At 42.5% G+C, this 16,466-nt stretch overlaps 1 protein-coding gene across 4 annotated transcripts in view; it reads left to right on the top strand.

The window, feature by feature from the left end:
* The window catches only part of Smurf2 (SMAD specific E3 ubiquitin protein ligase 2), a 100,687-nt gene extending 84,507 nt beyond the window's left edge, over positions 1-16,180 (top strand). For 2 of the 4 annotated variants that reach the window (NM_025481.3, NM_001362894.1), the window contains 7 exons: positions 57-171; positions 2,318-2,496; positions 5,184-5,321; positions 7,617-7,737; positions 11,431-11,632; positions 13,146-13,221; positions 13,477-16,180. In NM_025481.3, coding sequence (NP_079757.2) covers positions 57-171; positions 2,318-2,496; positions 5,184-5,321; positions 7,617-7,737; positions 11,431-11,632; positions 13,146-13,221; positions 13,477-13,576 — 931 coding nt within the window. In that variant the 3' untranslated portion in view covers positions 13,577-16,180. The remainder of the gene's footprint in view (positions 1-56; positions 172-2,317; positions 2,497-5,183; positions 5,322-7,616; positions 7,738-11,430; positions 11,633-13,145; positions 13,222-13,476) is intronic. The other 2 variants (XM_006533936.4, XR_001780039.2) reach the window with 2 other exon arrangements.
* Positions 16,181-16,466: the final 286 nt, after the last annotated feature.

The raw sequence follows: 16,466 nt of genomic DNA, 5'->3' as shown, positions 1-16,466 counted from the left end.
CCTAGAATGACTAGTGGCATATCTTAATTAACAAATTACTTCACCTTGTTTTCTAGGGAATGGTTGTATCTCCTGTCACATGAAATGTTGAATCCTTACTATGGTCTCTTCCAGTATTCTAGAGATGATATCTACACATTGCAGATCAATCCTGATTCTGCAGTTAATCCGGTATGTGCTGTGGTCACAATAGTGTGAATGTGCTGGGATCCACTCTGCTCTCATCTGATCCATTCTGATCTCATCTCACGAAGGAATCACTTGGCTGATCCTGGCCACACCCTCTAATTCATCAATTCCTCTTCTTGAAAGTTGTCCCAGGAAATAATTACAGCTGTGTGTTACACTGAGACACTAGGCTATCTGCTATTGATATCCCACATTGGACACAACATGGTTGTCCATGCAGAGGATTGATTAAATTATGACATAAAATAGTGTAAATGGTTGTTCTTGATCTGAGTGCTTGTAATCACATTACTTGGAAGGCTGAGACTAGACTGGACTGCATAGTGAGACCCTGTTTCAAAGTAAAAAAGGAAAGAAAACTTTTAACACAGGTTATGAAATTAGACGTGGAGTCTGTGGGTGTGCAGGCTCATACCCGAGACCCCAGTGCTTTCCAGGCTAAGGCAGCAGATCATGAACGTTCTAGGCCCACCTGGCTCTTACCAAGTTACAGGCAGCTTGGATTGTAGGATAAAACCCTACTTCTGAAAACAAAAAGATGTAGAATCATATTCTTGTTATATAAGTTACTATCTTTGTGACTGTGGTATAGTTCATTGCCTTAAACCTCAATTATTGTTAAAAATTAATAGGAAGAATTTGCACCTTAGAAAGGGGTTGTGAGAGTTAGGTGAGACCCTGTATATTAAACAATTTATGTTTTTTAAAATCCTGTAATACATTATTAAATTCTTAAAAGTCAAGGTTGGGGCCATTGCTCAGTGGTTGTGTCGTTGACATCGTGACATGCAAGTGATCCCTTGCACTGGCTTCCAGTCCAGATGTCAGAAGCTGCTGCTAATTTGTGACTGATTATCTCTACTGTTTTCATGTAAGGGCATACTATGAGATGAAGATGACGTGTGATACAGATGTGTGTTGCTATATGTCAAGTGATGTTAAGTGAAAAGTTATATAATAATGTGATATAGCTGTGGTAAATATATGTAGGGAAAACATTAAAAGGTCTACACTGTAAAACTGATAATCATTTTATCTGGTTGTTGGATAATGGGTAATTTTTAATGTCCTCTTTGCTTGTGCTTGTTTTATCTAAATATTTTAAAGTAAGCATGTATTTCTTAAAATAGATCTTTTAAAGATAAAACAAGTTTTAAAATTAAAGATTACTTATTAAATGGAAAAGCAAAGGTAGTTAAAAAATACAGATATCTAACCAACCAAACAATATGGTGAAAGAACAGTTGTATCTATATGTGGTGACCAAGGCTCATATAGGACGTTACTTGTTAAGGTGAAACTGCTGCTTTTGACAGCTCAGCACTGTCCATCTGCCTGTCACCTGACCTTTGCTGGATGCTCCCAGGGGTAGACCCAGTCCCCTGGGTTTGATCATCTTCTGTTCTCCTCATGAGTATTCTCTCTGAACACTGTCGTTATTCCTTGTGTGTCCAAATGTGGACTAGTCCCAAAGGGACTAATTAACTTTTATATAAACAGTAGTTAATGCACTAATCCAAATGTGAGACCAAATCCATGTCTTAAATCCATGGTGCCCTGAAGTTCAGTCTCTGGCTGGTTGAGAAAGCAATGAAAGGACTAACAGCTTTATCTGACAATGCACTCAGTGAACAGGATGTGCAAGTAGCTTCACAAAGGTTTGTCAAGGAGTCACTTTCTAAAGGACCTTTGCCCTGAGAGAGATGGACATGGTGCTCATACCTGTGATCCCAGCAGTGGGAAAGTGGCTTCAGGCGCAGCCCACTCAGAAACAAACAAACAAAACCAGAAAGGGGGGTTGCAGAAGTGGGAGAGGGAGGAAGGGAGGAAGATGAAGGAAGGAAAATAATGTTGTTTAAATATTTACTTTTTAAAAAATAATTTGTTTATGCACATTGCTATGTTTTTGCCTGCCTGTATGTCTGTGTGAGGATGTCAGATCTTAGAGTTACAGACAGCTGTGAGCTGCCATGTGGGTGCTGGGAGTTGAACCAGGGTCCTCTGGAAGAGCAGTCAGTGCTCCTAACTGCTGAGCTATCTCTCCAGCCCCAAATATTTACTTTTTATTAACACAATTTACTGAAGAGTTTCTAACTTGAGTATTTTTTTTTTTTTTTTTCCATTTCAGGAACATTTATCCTATTTCCACTTTGTTGGACGGATAATGGGAATGGCTGTATTCCATGGACATTATATTGACGGTGGCTTCACATTACCTTTTTATAAACAGTTGCTTGGGAAGTCAATTACTTTGGATGACATGGAGCTAGTTGACCCAGACCTTCATAATAGTTTAGTGTGGATACTGTACGTATTGAATCTTACTTCTGTTAGCATAGTTAGCATCTGAGCTTTTTAAAACATGCAAGTTAGGAGCTGAAGAGATGGCTCAGTAGTTAATAGTCCTTATTGTTCTTGTAGAGGACCCAGTTCAGTTCCTAGGACTCTTCATGAGGCAGATCATACAGTTCCAGGGGATCTGATGCCTCCTTCAGCCTTCACACTCACCTGTACACACAACACACAGTCTACATAGTCACACAGGCACACACACACATGAATTTTTTAGAAAATCAAACAAAACAAAGACTGCTGAGGTGGTTCAGCAGTTAAGAGCATGTACTGATCTTAGCAGAGGGCTGACTGACTTGGGTTTGATTCCCAGCACCATGTTAGGTAGCTCACAGCTTCCCGGGACTCTGGGTCCAGGGCATCTAACCTTTTTGATGAGTGGCCTTTTTGGGCACTCGTACCCCATACATATACACTTAGATACAATTAATAATGAAAATAAATCTTAAAAATACAAGCTATATCTGATAGTTCATCCCTATAAAGCCTGCACTTGGGAGGTCTGGAGAATCTTGAAGTGAAGGACAAGCTCCACAACAAATTGAAGAACGAAGCTGGAGAGATGGCTCAGTGGTTAGAGTACTGACTGCTCTTCCAGAGGACCAGGGTTCAGTTCCCAGCACCCAAACATGGTGGCTCACAATTATGTATAACTTTACTTTCAGGGAATCTGTTTCCTTTTTCTGGTCTCGAGCACTAGGCACACACATGGTGCTCACACATACGTGTAGGCAAAACACCCATACCTGTAAAGATGAAATAATAATAATAATAATATAAATTTTTAAAAATCAAATAAAACAAAAAGACACATCTCAAAACTAACACACTTATGTTTTTTATTTAAAATATGCACAGGAAATGTTAAGTGTGGGTTATGGTAAAACCATGTAAGACTTAGACTTCCCCTTATCCCATCCCTCGTCTACTATTTGTCTGCACATTTAAGATTCCTGAAAGGGAAGCTAGTGTGCTAAGGACTTTACTACTGAGATATATCTCCAGCCCATGTTATTACTTTGAAAGGTTTTAAAAATATTTCTTAATGTGTATGAGTGTTTTGCCAGCATACATATTTGTGCACCATGTGTGTGCAGTGTCTTGAGGATGCCAGAATAGGCTATCATATCCCCTTGAACTGAAGTTACACACACACACACACACCCTCGCACACATTGAGTCCATTTAGTATTGTCACCATGTATCAGTGTGTAGGACGGATTATTTGTGATTAGATAACCTATCTGGCCACTCATCCCTGGAGAAAACTGATTCTCCTCTCAGCAGTCATCGACTGCCTGTAGCTCTCCATCTAGGTGGGGAGCCTTGAGAGACTTCCCTCTCCATGTTGGCATGGCAACTAGTGTCATTATGCGGGCCTTGTGTAGGCAACCATATTGTGGAATGTTTCTGTCATGTCCAGGAGATACTGTCTCACGATTCATGTCTCCTGGTCTCTGGCTCTGGGGATCTTCCTGCTCTAGTCTGACATCTCCCGGACCTTGTGTGTGGCTGCAGTATAGATTATCATGTTGGGTTGGGCAGCCCATGGTCACTGACTCTCTGCGTTATGACTGCTTGTGGATCTCTGTAATAACTTCCAGTGGGTGCAAAAAGAAGCTGCTTTGGTGAAACACTGACAGGCTTGGCTGGTCCCAGGCTTTGAGACCTGACCTAGGTCTTTCTAGAAATCTCATGTTATTTCTTTGAAAAGGAAAATTAATCTAGTACAGATTGATCATCCTTCATCTGAAGTCCTTGGGACTATAGAAGTATTTCTGATTTTGATCCTCTCACCAGTTTTAGAATGTTTGCTTATCCTTGCAATATTTGGGGGTGGGACCACAGTTTAAACACATTTCATTTCATACACACTTTACACACATACCCTGATGGTAATTCGTAAGTGTTTTATTTTGAATTTCAGATTTCCAGGCTGAGCATGCTCAACATGTGCGCTCTTGTAAGCTAAAACACTATATGTAATAGTATCCTAAGACTAAGGCGGGTTCTGTCTCAGCCAACATGGGACAGAATAGTAAATTCTGAATACTAGTAAGTGGTAGCAGAATTGCTAGCATGTAGGCTCAGGGGCTGAACTCAGGCTGTAGTTATGCAGTGAGCACTTTCCACACTGAGTGTGAAATAAACTCAGGTCTTCTGAAAGCAACCAGTGCTCTTTCCACATCTGGCCTTTCCTATTTCATTTTAGTGAAGGCAGTAATTGTTGGAATCATATTTCACAAAGCAAGCACTGCTAGCTGATAATGCACAGGAAGATGCTCAGCTTCATAGACTCACAGACCACTTTCTCACTGAAGAGTGCTTGTTCTCCTGAGCGTGCTCATGTTCAGAAGAGCCTTTTCTCTGGATACCAAAAATGTTCTCAAAGAGTCTCTATTTGACAGAACCCATTCTTGTTGCTCAGGAAGTAAAATGCTGGTGTGTTTATAAGGAGAAGTCTCTTTGACTTTTCTGTGGAAGAAAAGATGGCATGATAGCATAAGAACTGATGGGAGGAGTTTGGGCCTGTAACTGCTATATCGCAGTACTGTCTTAGCTGAACGCCTCACCTATGAACACATTGTAGGAGATGGGAGGCAGGTTCCCCTGTTAATGTGTCTTGTTTGTTTCTTATCTAGTGAAAACGATATCACAGGTGTTCTGGACCATACCTTCTGTGTTGAGCATAATGCATATGGTGAAATAATCCAGCATGAACTCAAACCAAATGGCAAAAGTATCCCTGTTACTGAAGAAAATAAAAAAGAATATGTCAGGTAAATGCTTGAATTTAAAAAAAAAAAAAAAAAAAAAAGCTCCAGGATATCAATATAGAAAAGCATGTAAGTGTTTATGAAATGTTACAATTGGAACAAACTTCTGTGGCATTAAATGACTTACAACTCCCATTCTTAACTATTTTTTCATAATTCCTGGGATTGGCAATTGGGCAGAGAATAATAGGTCTGGTGGACTGCTAGTCCACAAGCTGTCGGCTGGGGTTAAAAGGCCAAGGTGGGCCTTCTGACTCTTAGATTTGAGGCCTCAGCCAGGATGGCACAGATGACTGGCTGTATCTGTGCTTACTGAGCTCCTATGTGCTATCAAAGGCTGCTCCTTTTCTTGGCCTCTCAGTAAGATAGGCTTCGTTCTTATGGGCTACTGACATTCCAAAGCTTAGAAGCTACTAGCCCTCCCCACCCCCTTTGGAGACAGGGTCTTATGTAGCCCATATTTGCCTCCAATTTGCTGTGTAGCTGAAAATGGCCTTGAATTTCTGGTCCTCTTGCCTTTACCTCCCAAGTCCTAGAGTAGCAGGTCTCGATGTTTGTCTTGCTTCTATATCTATGCAACATGTTCATGCCTGGTGCCTGTGGAAGCCAAAACAGGCCATCAAATTTCCTGGTTATAGATGGTTGTGAGCTGCCCTGTGGGCACTAGGAATCAAACTCGGGTCCTCTGGAAAATCAACCAGTGCTCTTTATTGCTGAGCCATCTCTCCAGCCTGTGCCTGATCTATTTTTGGTCTATGTATACTTGTGGCCAGCGTGATTTCTGCCATGAAGTGATAGACTGGGCAGCCCAGGCTTCATATGAACATGAAAGTACCCTCCAGGCAACCCCATTTTTAGAACTCTTTTACAGAAGCATACATGCAACTAAGTATGAATAAAGATGTTCACTTAATATTAAAAGTTAGCTCAGAAGTGTTCTTAAGCTGGATACATTGATGCATACCTCTGATCTCAGGAGGAGCAGGTGTATATAGTCATCCTTGGCTTTCCTGTAGCCAGCCTCCGAGACCCAAGTAATACCCATATTTATACATCATACACACCATATATAACATTTTAATGAACTCCTGTCTCAAAAAAAAAAAAACAAATTTTAAAAGGTACAAGGAAAGTTTCACAAAAGTTGTAATACTTAATGTATTTTTGTTAGTTGACATCTTCTAAGGCTTCACAGCCTCTGGGGATCAGTGAGCATTATTCTGACAGCATCTTCTCTGGGTTTGCTAGTTCCCACCTTGCCTCCTCCCCTTTTCTCTTCCTCTTGGATAAACAGACGGCTCCTACCATCTCTGACAGCATTCTTAAGTTACCCCCTGCCCCCTGTCCTGGGAATGGTCAATCTTTAAGAGATTGGGCTCTTTATTCTGCTTATTGACTTGTGTATTATAAATTAAGAAAGAAATGTTGGGGCTAGAGAGATCACTTGGCAGCTAAGAGCACTCACTGCTCTTCCAGAGGTCCTGGGTTCAATTTCTAGCACCCACATGGCAGCTTATGCCTGTCTGTAACTCCAGGGATCTGACAACTCATACAGACATTCATGTAAGCAAAACACAATTACATATGAAAGTTTTAAAAAATATTTTAAAGTAATTTATTATAGTTAATCACCAAATTAGATATTTGTGGTAATTACCAAAATTGAACTTCAGAACCTGAGTTGTAGTAGACGTTTAGTTTACTAGGAGGTTTTTCTGATTGGAAGAGTTGTTTTATTTTGTCAGTCAGCAGTGCTAGGGGCTAAGAGCAAGCCTTGTGTGTGTTAGCAAGCATGGCTCTGCCGTTGGGCTGCATCCCCTCCTCTTTATTACTTTAATTTTAAGACGAGGTCTCACTGAATGCCCAGGCAGGACTTGAACTTTTTTGATCCTCCTGCTTCAGCCCTCCTAGTGCCTGGGATTGCAAGTCTGTTACAGTCAGGCCCCACTTGAAGAGCAGATCCCTGCAGCTGCTGGCCAGCGGTGGAAGGCACTGCTTTTGTAGTGCATGGAACTGTCTGGACACTTAGGATCCACTTGTCCCTTTAGTTTTTAACTTGTTTTTAGATATTAAACTAAACTGTTACTTTTTTTTAGTGTCCTTTTTCTTTCAGGCCAGAGATTGAACCCAGGGTCTTGTGCCTGTGAGCGGGACTCCCCAGCTCGCCTGTATCTCTGCCCTATTAGACTAACATTTTGATGACAGACACTTTAAAGTATAAAGTTGCCAAAGTAGATCTTTCTGGCAGTTCCACGTCTGAGTCTCTGCAGTCACATGACGCCCGACCAATGTTTGCAGGCTTTATGTCAACTGGAGATTTCTCCGAGGCATCGAAGCTCAGTTCCTGGCGCTGCAGAAGGGCTTTAATGAAGTCATTCCCCAGCACCTGCTGAAGACATTTGATGAGAAGGAGCTGGAGGTCAGTGTGTTAGGAACAAGTCTGGGGCTCTCTGCTGTCTGTGGAGGAAAGGGTGCTTCCTAATGCTTCAGAGTTTTGTGATTCCGTCCCTGAGAATTCTTACAGGAAGTATTTTGGGCTTTGGCGTTTCTGTGGGTAAGCAATCCCTTATTTATGGCTTTATGAGTATGTGCGCACATGTCCGTGTGTGTGCAGGGCTGTGCACATTGGTACAGGTGCCCTCAGTGACCTGAGAGGTGGAGCTGTAGTTACAGGTGATCGTTAGCTGCCTGTCATGTGTACTAGGAATCAAACTTGACTCTAAAAGTGCAGCAAGCTGAGCCTTCTCTCCAGCCCCATATGGAGACATTCTTAATTTATATATCCTTTGCCGCCTTTCTAACTAGTCTGGGACTATGTAGATGGCGATGACCTAAAGGTCATTTCTGGCTTTCTGCTCCCCCGCCCCAACTGAGTGCTGAAATTAAGCCCAGGGATCCGCACTCCACCAGCTAAGCTACCTCTCAAGTCCCTTCCTTTTCAAGCCACTTAGACATTCTTCCCACTTAGAATCCTTCCAGTGCTTACATGTGGGGCAGAGGACAGCTTTGTGATGTCAGCTCGCTCTTTATGGTTTTGGGCGTTGAGCTCAGGTTGCCATGCTTGCTTGGCAAGTATTTTTACCCACTGAGCCACCCTGCAGTCTGGGCCCTCCTCCCAACTTTTTGTCATTTCTTGATTTATTTGGCTTATTTAAGTATCTTACTTTGTCTCTAACATACTGAAATTGATTTCAATAAAATGTTAAGCTCAACTATTGCTCATCTTTGCTAGAATACATTTAGAAGAAATGAAACAAGATAAATGATGAGGTGTTTAACCATTCCCGGGCCTTATATGGCAAACACCCATATAATAACAGTAACCAGCTCTGTATTGAACCGTTGACTTTCCCTCTGTGTAAAGTTTACCCTTAGAGTACCACAGTAAACACATCCAACTTAAAACTAAACTACTATGAAAGACATAGTGAGGTTTGTTGGGAGTGGTGGAGCATGGCTGTAATACAGCACTTGGGCTGAGACACGAAGATTGAAAATTTAAGGCCAGCCTGGGCTACATAGCAAGTCCTTGTCCAAGAAGAGTAAGTACATAAAAAGATTTTAGTCTACAGTTTATCCAGTGGCGAGGAAGTGACAACTACTTGAAGAGTATAGATCATTTTTAAATGATTTTCTTTATTAGTGTTAATGACTTTTTCTTCCTTGTCTTTTTAAAAATCTATTATCTTTATTATTTTTAAATTATGTATAAATGCATGTGTCTGCATGTGGGTATGTGTATGTGAGTGCAGATAACCAGGGAGGCCAGAGGTTTTAGATCCCTGGACCTGGGGTTACAGATGGTTGTAGCCACCCAACATGGTAAATTCAGTTCCCTTGGAAGAGCAGCAAGTGCTTTTAACCACTGAGCCACCTGTCTCTCCAGGCCTGCTGGTCTCTTTAATAGATGTTTGCAAACAATCAGTTGACTCTGTACTATCCCCCGTTCCTTTTGTGACAGAATAATGAAATGGCCAAAGACAAGGCAGGAGGAAGGGAACCTAAAGCTAAATGGCTAGGGTGGAGTGGACCTGAGATATACGACCTCGTTTATGTTGTGAATCAAGAGTTTGCACTATAACAGGCACTCTTCTGACAAACAGGATTTACAAAGCATTTTTAGTGGTCTGAATTCATTATTTCAGAGCCATTGTCTTAGTTAGTGTTCTAATTGCTGTGAAGAGACACTATGACCAAGACAACTCTTATAAAGGACATTTAATTGGGGATGGCTTACAGGTTCAGTCCATTATCATCAAGGTGGAAGCATGGCAGTGTCTAGGCAGGGATGATGCTGGAGGAGCTGAGAGTTCTACAGCTTCACCCAAAGGAAGCCAGGAGCAGACTGACCCTTCCACACTGGGTGGAGCTTCAAAGCCCACCCCACAACGACACGCTTCCTCCAACAAGGCCACTTCTCCCAACAGTACCATTCCCTATGGGCCATACATATTCAGACCACCCTTTTGGGAGGTGAATTTTATTTGGTGGGCAAGATTTACAGTGTAGGGTTTTTTGTTTGTTTGTTTGTTTGTTTTTCTGTGTAGCCCTGGCTGTCCTGGAACTCACTTTGTAGACCAGGCTGGCCTCCAACTCAGAAATCCGCTGCCTCTGCCTCCAGAGTACTGGGATTCAAGGCATGTGCCACCACGCCTGGCTTACAGTGTAGTTTTGTCACTATTGAAATGTGAACTATATAGATTAAATTATAGCTTACACACTGTTAGAATTCCCTGATAAACTGTTGATTGGGGTCTCAAGATGATTTGACAGGTGAGGCCACATGCCAACAAATCTGATGACCTGAGTTCAATTCCCAGACCCTAGATGGTAGGAGAAAAATGATTCCTGAAAGTTGTCCTCTGAATTCCACCTGTGTATTGTAGCTTGTGTTCATGTATACCTACCTACCTACCTACCTACCTACCTACATACAATTAAATGAATAAAGCAAACTAGTTATATATGTGTGTATGTGTATATTTTAATCTGTAGAGACATGTTAGTATCAAAATGACTTTAGTATAGTTCTTAAATATTGATTGTATTAGGATGTCAAGTGGACACTATAGCAGAATTCATGTATTTTTTTTTTCAAGACAAAGGTTTCTCTAGGTAGCATTGGCTGTTCTGGAACTCACTTTGTGTAGACCAGGTTGACCTCCAACTCAGCAGCTCTGCCTCTGCCTGAATGCTGAGTTTAAAAGTGTGTGCCACAACGCCTGGCCCTCAAGTATTTACATTTTAATATAATGTCAAAGTTGTTAGTTAAGTGAATTATGTTACATATCCAACATGTTTCTTGTGGTACACTCTGGATCATTTTCACAGGTAAAATGAGGTAGAGGTGACTGTGATATTAGAGCAAAGAACACTGCAGGCTGATGAATTGCCTCAGATTGTAAGCTAACAGTGTTAAAATGAATGTAAATCAGTGCAGACCTAAGAAAGGCACAGAGAAACCTGTAGTATTATTTCTTCTCATCCTCTTTTGGAGACAAGGTAGTAGCTCAAGCTAGCCTTAAACTCATGTTGATCCTCCTGCCTCAGCCTCTTTAGTGCTGGGATGATAAGCATGGTGTGTTACGCCCAGCTTGTGTTTACTGAGTCTTGATTTTTGTCTAATGTTTTAAAATTTTAGAATTCTATTTTGAACTGGAGTTTTTACAACTCTTTGTTCTTGTCAGAGTCCATTACAGTGATTATCAGACACTGGGGACAGGACCTACAATGAGTAGATACTTCTGGAGATTTAAAGATACAGAGCAGTGGTGTCACTTGCCTTTAATGACAGAGCTGGAGAGACAGAGGCAGGCAAGTCTCTGAGATTGAAGCCAGCCTGTTCAAGAGAGTGAGTTCCAGGTTAGCTAAGGTTACACAGAGAAAAACCCTGTCTCCAAAAAAAAAAAGAAAGAAAAAAGAAAGGATTCCGAGCTGACTGCCAGCAGACAGAGTTACAGTCTCTGCAGCACAGGGTCTGTTGGGTCTGTTCTGAAAGCTTTCCAGGTAGTGCAGCTGTGCGCCTGTGGGATGCTCACTGCTAATCTAAGACGACTTGGGAGGCGCAGCTTTGATGCCCACTGGCTTACCACTCCTGCAAATATTTCAACAGCTCATTATTTGTGGACTTGGCAAAATTGATGTGAGTGACTGGAAGGTCAACACCCGGTTAAAACACTGTACCCCAGACAGCAATGTCGTCAAGTGGTTCTGGAAAGCGGTGGAGTTTTTTGATGAAGAGAGACGAGCACGGTTGCTCCAGTTTGTGACAGGGTCCTCTCGAGTGCCTCTGCAGGGCTTCAAAGCACTACAAGGTGAGGTGTCATGGGATGGGCACACAGGTACCTGGCATCTACTCGTGCATGGGTGGAGAGAATCACGTTGTCTGGGGTATGTTGCAGTTTTATAAGCCCTGTGCTTATAAAGATCTCTGACTAGCTCCTGCATGGAACTGCCTTCGCAGCTCCTTCTGGAGAGGGTTCTGACAGGCTTCTCTGTGATCACAGAGTGCGCTGTGGAATGTAGGTTGGAGCCTAGGTACTGATGCTCTGTTTTGTACCTTGTGGTCACCCTGCTTTACTTCTGTAGGGAAGGTCATTCACCTCCATGTTGACATCTCAGCTTGGCAAAACCTTTACTCACCTAAGATGCCTCCTCTGCCTTTCTTTTAGCCAGTTGTTTGTTCAGAGCGCTTTATTTACTATATGACTTCAGACCATCTTAAATTGTTTAGGATTGCTTTTCTGTGGGATAAGCTGTTGCATTTTGCTTGAGTTGGTAACATTGCTGATGATTGTGGTGGATCATTCAGTGGCCATTGCTTCCTTCACCTTTCAGCGCTTCCTTTTCAAAACTGCTGGAGAGGAGGGAGAATCCGCAAAGCGGGACTAGTCAGAACTCATCAGCAGTTGCCCACAGAGCGCTCAGAAAGCCTGGGCAAAGCTGCCTGACGTTGTGTTCTCCTTTTGGGGAGCGTGGTGTCGTCTTCTCTTCTGTGTTTGTATGGGGCATGTGTGCTGACTGAAAGTGTATCCTCTAGACTGCTAATCTTTGCTTAAGCTCAGCTTGAGTCATAAGTCTAAATTTGCGTTAGTCATCTTTTAAAATAGGATGCAAATGTATATTTTAAGCATAATAGCATATGCCTATAATCCTAGTCTTCTGGAAGCTGAGGCAGGAGGATCTTGAGTTTAAGACTATCTTGAACTACATAGCAAGATTCTATTTCAAAAAAAAAAAAAAAAAAAAGCCGGGTGTGATGGCGCACGCTTTTGATCCCAGCACTCGGGAGGCAGAGGCCGGCGGATTTCTGAGTTCAAGGCCAGCCTGGTCTACAAAGTGAGTTCCAGGACAGCCAGGACTATACAGAGAAAGCCTGTCTTGAAAAACCACAAAAAAAAAAAAAAAAGGCCAGGCAGTGGTGGGTGGTGGCACAGGTCTTTAATCCCAGCACTTGGGAGGCAGAGGCCAACCTGGTCTACAGAGGGAATTCCAAGACAGCCAAGGTTACAGAGAGGAAAAGAAAAGCAAACCTAGTGTGTTCTTATTGCTTGGGATGCAAATATTCTGTGGCACGTGTTTTGTTGGCAGAGGGACATCGGTTAAGCCTTTTGCTCAGACAGCACTGCTGATGCTATGGCACCTGGCCTTAAACACATGTCACTTACAACCTCAAAGCCAGGCTCCTTTTCCTATGCGCCCCCAAGTTGGTGTGTGTGGATACAAGGTGCTCCCCAGCTCCTGTGGCTTATGTTCTCATCTATTCTGAGGCTTTGGAGATGGGTTCGTGTGCCTGCTGTGATCTGACCCACATTCCTTCACTGGCAGGTGCTGCAGGCCCACGGCTCTTTACCATACACCAGATTGATGCCTGCACGAACAACTTGCCAAAAGCCCACACTTGGTGAGTTATTTTTGTAGCTTTTCCTCTGTCATTCTCGGTAAGTTTTTGTTTAAAAGAAATGATGAGCACTTCTTTTAAGTGATTTTAAAAGTGAAGTTATTCAGAAATCAGTAAGCAAACCCCAAAGTCGTGGCCTCTGCTTTAGAGGGCTGCCCTTCTACCTTCCTGTATGACACGAAGCCTATGTAATGCTCGCCTGCTGTACCTGCTGACTTGTTCTGAGCGAATGATCAAGGCTGATTTGCTTATTTACAGCTTCAATCGAATAGACATTCCACCCTATGAAAGCTATGAGAAGCTCTATGAAAAGCTGCTAACGGCCATCGAGGAGACATGTGGCTTTGCTGTGGAATGATGGGCACCAAGGACTTACCTACAGCTCTTATTTATTCCCTGGCCAACAGCCTCCTTCAGCAGCGCTTCAGAGAACGCTGGGATACAGGACAGCCTCCTCCCCTGTTCCTTAGATTCTAGGACACTGGGAGGGGAAAGGACAATTTTGAAATTCCTTTTCAAGGAAAAGTAAAGGTCTTTATGCTTTGCCATGAGGACACACTCAGCTGCTATTTAAAAATTAATACCTTGAACCTAAAGAATGCTGACCCCCTGCGTCTCCAGAGTTAGGCAGTATTCTACACTTAAAAGACTACTACTATTTTTATACAAGGTTATCTCCCCAAATTGCTTGTCAGACTCATGTCTCTCCCGCATAGCAAGACAACTCCAGCAGTCGGTACAAGTCACACTTCATTTTGATTGAGTACATGATTTTTGAACAACTCCTATACCTGCTCTTTGTAAGAAATTAAATAAAGTTATTTTGGATTGTTCCACCTTTGTAAACAATTGGCTAAAGAGGGATCATTACCTTGATGAAATTAAGCCATTTACATGTTTAGTTGTGTTTTTCTATAGCAGAGTGTTATATTTTGCATTATGTGGGTCACCGTAGCTTAAGTGGGGTTTTATATTTTTCAAGTGTGACTTTCTTGGAAATTCTTAATGCAGCCATTTAAACAGTTTATTTGCTACCCTTCCTGTTTTTAAGATGACTTAAAAAAAAAAAAAAGACCTCATGTTCTTGAATCAAGAAGATCAGGTATTTTGGATTTACTTTCATCTTAAATTGAAATACTGCATTTTTATAGCTTCTCAGTATGTGATGGGGTGGATTTTCATTCTTTGCTGGGTCAGCTTGTCTTTTATATGCTATTTCTATAAACCAAAGTCTCTAATAAGTACATCTAACTTATATTTTAATTAAGTTTCTAAAAGGAAAATTTTTGCTCTAAAAATCGTTTAACAAGTTTGAGAGCCCTGCTTTTACCTCATTGGTTGAGCTGGAGGTGGTAGTGGGCATGGTGGGCCAAGAATGTCATACATGCATGACGTCAGCTGGGCTGACCATGCCCGTGATCCTGGCTCCTGGGAAGCTAAGGCAGAAGGGCCAGTTCAAGTTTGAGGCCAGCCTGAGCGACACAGCAGACCTTGCCTCACATAAGAGTGACTCTAAGGCAGTCGTATAATTTACTCTAGAACTAAAGAGTTCATGAAGTGAGGGACTGGAGGCCAGGCTGCCACACTGCTGACTTCAAGTGTGGAGGTTACGCTTTCAAGGTGTGTGGCCCATCCTGTGATCTAGAAGGTAACAAAAATTCTGGGGTGAGGGGTTGCAACCATTTAAAAAAAAATCACATTGGATTTTAAAATTCAACCATCAGAACAATGCACTATTATTTTTAAACATGGATGTGAAAGAAGAATAGCAGATTTTGCTGAGCTTGGCACAGGGCCATGAGGAGCACTTGACAGGAAGTGTAACTCAGCCTGGTGGCCGACACCCGTGATCCTGTCACTGGGGAGGCAGAGGCAGAAGCGTCAGCATGCCAAGGCCAGTCTCACCTACACAGTGGATTGAGGCTTCCTTGAGACCCTGTCTCAGAGGACAGGGATGCAGTGCTAAGGAGACGCTGCTTTCAGTGGTTTTCCATGCAGTGTAACACAGGCAAATCCCACTGCTTTCTGAGTGCCTTTTAACTTTATTACAGTGACTTGACAGAGCTTTAGAGGAAACTGCCCTATGTAACGGTCTTCAATAGCACAGACATCAAAAACATGGTTTAGATTTCGATTTCAAAATTACATTACCTGATTACTTCCAAATAGGTGCTAAGCAAACAAAAATCCCCAGTGTCACAGAACCTGGACTTGCCTTGTGTTTAATGTGAATATTTATCTGTCCCCACGTCGCCTGCCTCCAGGCGCTCTGTTCCATCAGGAAAGCTTCATTCTGACCAATGGTTCCCTGTGCTCACATGCAGTAAGAGGCCACTATTTTCTGGCACAAAGTTTTAAAGCAGTGCTGTGTATCCTGTACATTTGTTTTGCAGTTTGTTGCTCTGTATTTTACAGTGCTCTCCCCACCCCACTCACATTTACAGGCCAGAGCACAAATTTCTCTTCTCCTAAATCCACTATAATTTGCTTTCCTAGACAACACTAAATCTGCCCTGAGCTTGCAGTGCATCGGACAGATGGCACTGGTGGGTGTTAGCCGCTTCCAGTGCCTGCAGGGTCAGCAGCACAGCCTCGCCCTTCAGCTGCAGCTTACGGTCGGGGCCACGTGTGGTGGTTAATGTTCTCACACTAGGATGATGATTGTACCAAATGCTGAGTTGCTGATTCTAGATGTAATTAGTTCACTTTATGTAATATTCTCCTTTTCTCTAAACTGACTTTAAAAGCAAAGTTTTATCATTTCCATTGTATTTATTACAGAATGTTTTAGCCTTGATATTCTTTGTAATTTCACTCATTTGTTACATGAGCTTTATCAATAACATCTGTATAAATGGTTTTTAAAAATTAACTATGTACGTATGTATGTATGTGCCCATGCCGAAGCTGAGCAATAAAATGAATGCTGTTTGCACTGTCACAGCAGCGAGGTTTGTAAGAATACTGAGTTTTTACTTGTTTTGAAAACCATGTTTGGCTTTTCACAGGCGATAGCGGGGAGCCTTGAGTTGGAAAGACTGCTGCTTTCCTCCAGGCTTAGAGGCTGGCACCCGGCTGCCCTGAGGTGGGGCCGGCTGGAAGCGGGGCAGTTCTCTATCATGGCAGCTGAGACTTCCCATCGTTGTTGGGGGCCATGAGGTGGTGGGACTTCTGAGAGAAAAAAAATCTACAATCAGGTCTGTCTGCGGTCTGGAGGGCAGCACTGTGGCCGGCAGATGGCCTAACCT

The sequence above is a fragment of the Mus musculus genome, chromosome 11 (genome assembly GCF_000001635.26).
Source record: "Mus musculus strain C57BL/6J chromosome 11, GRCm38.p6 C57BL/6J".
Classification (NCBI taxonomy): domain Eukaryota; kingdom Metazoa; phylum Chordata; class Mammalia; order Rodentia; family Muridae; genus Mus; species Mus musculus.
This window is presented reverse-complemented; position numbering and strand designations above follow the sequence as displayed.